At 33.1% G+C, this 6,914-nt stretch overlaps 2 protein-coding genes across 2 annotated transcripts in view; both read left to right on the forward strand.

The window, feature by feature from the left end:
- Positions 1–1,485, forward strand: part of LOC107663371 (myelin protein zero-like protein 2) — a 4,548-nt gene extending 3,063 nt beyond the window's left edge. Inside the window, exon 5 of the mRNA XM_016453579.1 lies at positions 813–1,485. Coding sequence (XP_016309065.1) covers positions 813–976 — 164 coding nt within the window. The 3' untranslated portion in view covers positions 977–1,485. The remainder of the gene's footprint in view (positions 1–812) is intronic.
- The window catches only part of LOC107663372 (sodium channel subunit beta-4-like), an 18,649-nt gene continuing 12,871 nt past the window's right edge, over positions 1,137–6,914 (forward strand). Inside the window, exon 1 of the mRNA XM_016453580.1 lies at positions 1,137–1,153. Within this exon, the coding sequence (XP_016309066.1) occupies positions 1,137–1,153 (17 nt within the window). The remainder of the gene's footprint in view (positions 1,154–6,914) is intronic.

Consider the following 6,914-nt stretch of genomic DNA (forward strand, 5'->3'; position numbering starts at 1 on the left):
TGACAGAATTTGTAGTTAGTAATGTAATCCATTACATTACACATTTTAGGTAATATAATCGGACTACTTTTTGATTCCTTTTAGATCACTTTTGACCTGACTTGTTAATCACATTGATTTAAATGGGATAATCTTGTACCATATTGATATAAAAATACAAAGGGAAAGAAAAAAAAGAAGCTTTCGCTCTTCTTATTCTATTCTATCTACTTGTTTTCTTTTTGTTATATATGTGTGTGTGTGTGTGTGTGTGTGTGTGTGTGTGTGTGTGTGTGTGTGTGTGTGTGTGTGTGTTTAAACATTACCTTATGTTAAGGTTTCACAAACTGGGGTTCATGAGAGACATGAGTTTAATGAAAAGCTAATAATTAATTAGAAAGGAAGACTTAAAAGATGGAAAAAAAGAATTGGGGAGTATCAATAAATGATGAATAATTTATTGATATTGTGTGAATAATATATAATTATTTAATCAATAAAATAACTGTAGTCTGATTATGAGTAGTTTAAAATGTAATTTAATCTAAATACAAGTACTTAATTTTTGGAATCTGATTACGTAATCCAGATTACATGTAATCAGTTACTACCCAGCTGTGTTAATGGGCATAATTATTTTATACAGTATTGCCAAATCATCAGTATATATAATAAAAGCGGTGACAGGAAAAATAAATGAAACAAGATGCCAGTACTGGTAATAAAAATGATAATAATGTTAATAAGAACATACATTTGAAAATAATCCGAATAAAATAAACATTCAATAAGGCAGCTGAGCATTAAGAATACTTTCTGTTTTCTTCTTATAGTTTCATTCTCTGAAATTGGAATTCTGGCAATAGCTGTGGGTGGATTCATTGGCGTTGTTCTCCTGATCCTCATCATTTATATTGTTGTGCGGGTGTTCCGGAGACAGGACGATGATATGGTTGTTGAGATGGAGAACCACAAATCAAAGGATCAGGTGCTGTGAGAGAGGATGCCTGACTCAGTTAGTTTTCTGTCTGGACTAACCCATCTTTAACTACTAGTGATAACATATTTCAACACAGGATTTTCTAATTATATGAAATAATATCTAACTTTACAGAGATATGTTTTTAGTTATCATAACCTTTTTTTATTTTTGACTTATGTATGAAAACTTAAGGTGAGTTAAAATTTCATATATAAAGTGATATCATCCATCTTTTGTATTCTTAAAAAGATGAGAGATATGAAGGGTTTATATGTGTTTAAACTCTGACTTCATTGACTGTTGCTGCCAATAAGTATTATTGAGAATTTTTGTCATTCTTCATTCTGTGTTTGTCTTTTGCACTACTTTACAGCAGTTTCCGTCACATACAGTAAACCTGTGCAGCAAAAAAAAACAAAAAAAAAAAACTTTCCATTTAAAGGAGCAATATAAATTCTAAAACCAGTAACAAATTTTGTAAATAAAGGTAGAATGGATGAATCAAAGAGAGACTTCATGAAAAACAAAATCATCGAACAAATGTAGTACCTGGACCTTTATTGTTCTTTGTACTGCCCATCTCAAATCTTCAGTGTTCTGGGATTCTCTGTTCATCAATGCTGCATGGATTTTGCTATTTAGAAATATCTTTCAAATGAGTAAATTCATCCTTTAATCCTAGTTTCAAATAAAATACTGTACTTGTCTGTTCATATCAAATTATTTTTTATTACATTACTGTTTTATTAGATTTTACAAATGTTTATAAATTTCTTTTAATTGACACATTTTAAAAGTAAATAAAAAAAACTTTTTGATTTTTTTTTTTTGTGAACGTTATGTTCTCTTTTAAATTTTGACATGGTAAAGCTGGTTTTAAAAGCCATAAAAACCACAGATGTTTTATTTTTTCTATTACCTACCCCCATTGAGTCTGATTGTATGCCAGTTTATGTTTATGTAACCCTTTTTTTGCAAGGGTTAAATTCTAACTTAAATTTAGCTATCCTAGTTTTGGTTGTGCTTCCATTAAACTGACAGATTTTATGATTATTAAAGTGTTTATTCAAAGTAGACTGATTTAGTCATGGTAAAAACACAAACAAGAATTGAACATTATATCTGCAAAATAATAACAATAATAAGAAGAAGGAGAAGAAGAAGAAAATAAATAAACATTGTGGCTGAATAAATATTGCAAATGATAAATATGAAAAAGCACCCTCTGGTGGCTGTAAAGTCTGTCATAAAATAGTGATAACATGAGTTAAGTTTCATTCAATACAGTGAACAGCCAGAGATCCTTCTCCCTTAAATGGACCAACTTTGCACAAGCTCCTTTATTAAACATGGCTGTAATCAGAACATAAATGTGTTTATTATTATAGCTAAACTTAGCACACTGAGAAGATGTAGTTTAAAAGCATGTGTTTAAGAGACCGAGAGACAAGACACAGTATATTTTGTTACATTACATTGATCTGAGGTCAATCATGACCTCACGCTGTGTTCTTCTGATGCTGTGTGTGTGTGTGTGTGTGTGTGTGTGTGTGTGTGTGTGTGTGTGTGTGTGTGTGATGAGAAAGAAATGCAGCATTGGTGGGAACTGGTCCAGAAAAGCAGAAAAAACCCTCGCCACCGTCAGTGCAGCACTCGCTGCAGAGCAGCCTCAAAACGGAGCGTAGAACTCCAAACTGCAGCCCTCATCCCACAAACACACACGCATACTTCTGCACTGTCCCAGTGTCTTACACTGTGATGTTATCAGCATGGATATTTTTGACGCCTCACTTGTCGATTCTGTATATGTGTATATGTATACTGGATACTTGATGTGACCTGTGACACACAATACTTTGTCGAAAACTTGCTTTTTATTTTTTTTTAATAATTATTTGTGTTGTTTTATGAGCTTATTTTATTTGAGAGAATACATTAAATATTTTGGGATTTATTTGTCATAGTTTGAAATGACTTGCATATTTGCAGCATGCATATTTGAAATTAAAGCAAAGAGGTGTTTAAAACTGGTTAAAACTATATATAGAATTTTCCATCAACATAATAAATTTAAACTTCAAATCTTTATATTGAAGTGCAAGAGAGTGCGTCTTTAACTTCAACTATTAATTTAGCATTTCTGTTTTTTAAACTTTCACCAAACATTTAAAAAATGTGAAACACTTTAGGGACAAATTCTCACTTATTACTCGTTGCATATTATCATGTATATTACTAGCATATTGCTGTTTATTATTGCTTACAAAGCACATTAATTAACATATTAAGTCTTATTCTGCATGACCATATTTTAGATCCCTTAATCCTACCCCTACCCCATAAGTTAAGCATAACTTAACTTATGACCTTACTAACTATCAATAAGAAGCAAATTAGGAGTTAGTTAATTGTGAGAATTGGTCCTCAAACTAAAGTGTGAAACCAAAAAATGTATTTTCAAAAATAATATGTATTTAATGTAGTTATAAAAGTTAGTTATGTATAATTACATGCAACTACCACCCCCTCCCCCCACACCAAAACAAAAAGAAGCTCTAACCCTATAGTAAGTGCATGCTGTTTGTTAATATTACTCAGTCAATATATTACTTAGTATTTCTCAAGACACTGCTTAACAGGATAGTCCAAAAATAAATAATACAATTATAGCATCATTTACTCACCCTCAATTCATTCCAAAACTATGATTTTCTTTTGTATTATAAAAATATTTATTTTGAGTATGAAATTTTCATTCTTTCTTTTTCTTTTTCAACTCTTTGGTTATGCAACATTAGCAAGTGTTCCACAGATTTGATTGACTTGAAAGTGAGTAAATTATGACAGATTTTTTATTTATTGTTTTTGATAAACTATCCCTTTAAGAAAGTTTTAGTGATGATATCTAAATGTTTACAGCATTTGTATCAGCCAGTGCCAGATTTTTCTTGGCACAACAGAAACCATGTAATGCTGCAACATCATTATGCTACTTCTCATGTCCATATGGGAATGATGCAGTAAACATCCATGTGTGGTTTGCAGTCCTCAATGGAGGGGCTTAAACGAGGGCCTATTTTGAGAAAAGAGGATTGTTTTAAGCAAAGCAGTATCTGGAGTCAGCAGAGAGCTAGACATGATAGGGCAATAAGAAAAACAGGAGACACAAGACAAAAACTCCCAACCAGTTTCTACTGCAGTAAAGGGTTTAAGGAAATAAAAAGAAAGACCTGGATTTATTATAATGTAATTAATTTAAACTGTTTGCAAATCATATTTGTAGCAAAAAACAGCAATAAATAAATAATGCAAGCATGCAAGCTTAAAATGTCCCCACCAAATAGTGATGTATTTGCAAATAATATTTTTGGTAACATACTGTAATATGGGACCATTTTTTTTTTTACTATAATTTTCACTTCCAGTACTATATATAGAATTTTCCATCAACATTAACATAAATTTAAACTTCAAATCTTTATATTGAAAATTTCAATTATTAATTTTGCATTTCTGTTTTTCAAACTTCCAGCAAACATTTAACAAATGTGAAACACTTTAGTTTAGGGACCAATTCTCACTATTAACTAGTTGCTTATTAGCATGCCTGTTATTAACATATTGGCTGTTTATTAGTACTTATAAGGCACATATTCTGCATGACCATATTCTACATTCCTAATCCTACCCAATACCTAAATTTAACAGCTACCTTACTAACTATTAATAAGGAGCAAGTTTATTGAGGCAAAAGTCATAGTTAATTGTTTGCTAATGGCGAGAATTGGACCATAAAATAAAGTGTGACTATATTTTTATTTTAAAATATATGAAAACAGCCTTTAAATAAAACTTAAAACATCACAGGCAAATACTGAAGGAGTTAGTAGATACTACATTATGGTGTGTAAGCTAAAAAAAAACAAAACATTTCAAAGTTCAAAAAGGAGAGGAGCTTGCACACATAATGGTATTTCTCACAAAAAAACTAAACAAAACATGCATACTAGCATATTGATTGATTATTAGTACTTGTAAAGCACATATTAATATCTTATTCTGCATGACCATATTTTAGATTCCTTAATCCTACCCCATACCTAAACCTAACAACTACTTTACTATTCATAAACAGCAAATTAAGAGTTTATTGAGAAAAAAGTCATTGTTAATAGTTAGTTAATAATGAGAATTGGTCCCCAAACTAAAGTGTGACCAAAAAACTTTATTTAGAGGCCAAAAAGGTGCAAAAAGTTCAGTAGATTGCATTACTTGATATTACTGACACTCTATTGTTAAACGGTTGCAACGTAATGTTACTGGCGTCTTACATTGCTCTATTTAATAGTTCAAATGAAAGCGTCATGCGGGAATGACTTTTCTTTGATTTGATTAACCATCTCAGTCATTTTAATCTTGACGAGCACTGTTAGCCTGCTGAGGCAGATCAGCTTTAAAATGTAGCTATAACTTGTAAAACTTTTAGCTATGTAGAAAACTTTTTGACATCCTAACAACAAATGGTCCTGGAATATGGCAGATGACAGCTTGATGTTTCCTCAATATTTAAATAACTGATCATTGGTCCTCTGTTTAGCATAAGAAAAAACCATACTCATCATGGCTTCTTTTTCCAGTGATTCACCAATAAATACAAATGCAGCTCTTCACACCCATTTACAGCACATCCTAGTTTACATAGATTTCTAGGAGTCCCAAGTACACAATTTCTGGTTTCAGATGACAATTGTCCTTATCCAGGAAAACCTGACATTGCTGGTGCAGCCTATTATCAATATCAGAGGGGGTGGGGTTGAGAAATGCAGAGTCATAGGAAACTCAATTCTGCCCATTTATCATGGATGTGTGAGAGAGGGACATAGACACATATTCAAAGTCGCAGTCACTTTACAGGCGAACACACACATATACATGTACGGTGTGCTCATATTCATTTATGTGTCTTCCACAGTACGGGACAGTGATGCGTGTCACTCTTGTTGATAGGGGTCAAACAAGCTCTTGTCTCTCAGTCATTGTTAATCGATGTGTATCCCAGTAGTTGTGGTGCTGGCGGACCCCTCATGTTGCTTTCTGGAGTTGTCCTCCCTGTTGCCTCTCTAAAAACTGCAATGCAGAAGAGACTCCGGACCCCAAATAACACTGCCTAACAACCTGAACCCACATTTACTGCTCAGAGAGAGAGAGAGGAGGAGGGAGGAAAGCAGCAGAGATAGAAGGGGTGAGAGGAAGGAAGGGAGAGACAGGCAGTCAGCCAAGGAGGGGAAAAGTTGAGTGTGAGCCAGATTTTAGCTGATTTTTCAGAGAGAGAGAGAGAGAGAGGAGGCGGGGCTGCTGTTGAACAGACTAGCTGCAGTTGTCCTCGGACCTCCAGTGCTTCAGTGCTCTTCACTTCTGTTTTACCGGCTGGATTGCGCGTGTCCCTCAAAAGGTTCGTCCATGAGAGTTTGCGTATGTGTGTGTGTCAGAGGGTGTTTGTGTGCGTGTCTGAGCAGTATCGGGACCAAAGCACTAAGGATTTGTGTGCAGCATATTCTGTGGACTGATGCCCTCTGCTTCTCCAAACAGGACACACAGATTTACCTGCTTAACAGAGGTACAGCACAGACACACACACACATGCTGACTCAACAAGACACAAAAACACTCAGCTCTTGTGTCATTTGCAAACGTTTTGGTTGGATTTCATAGTCAGAAATGTATATTATAATGCTGAATAATGGACTTATTCAAAAGTTCAGTGTGTTCATCTTTACAGTAACTGCTCCTTCTTGCATCTTTGTAGTTGTAATATGTATGTATGTTTGTAATATAATTTAACAAATGTAAATATTAATGTATATAATAATGTTATTATTATGTCAGATATAAATATATATAAAAGTAATAAAATAATAATAAAAGAAAAAATAAATAATATTAATAAAAACTA

This window comes from Sinocyclocheilus anshuiensis, unplaced genomic scaffold, assembly GCF_001515605.1.
Source record: "Sinocyclocheilus anshuiensis isolate Anshui unplaced genomic scaffold, SAMN03320099.WGS_v1.1 scaffold1531, whole genome shotgun sequence".
Classification (NCBI taxonomy): Eukaryota; Metazoa; Chordata; class Actinopteri; order Cypriniformes; family Cyprinidae; genus Sinocyclocheilus; species Sinocyclocheilus anshuiensis.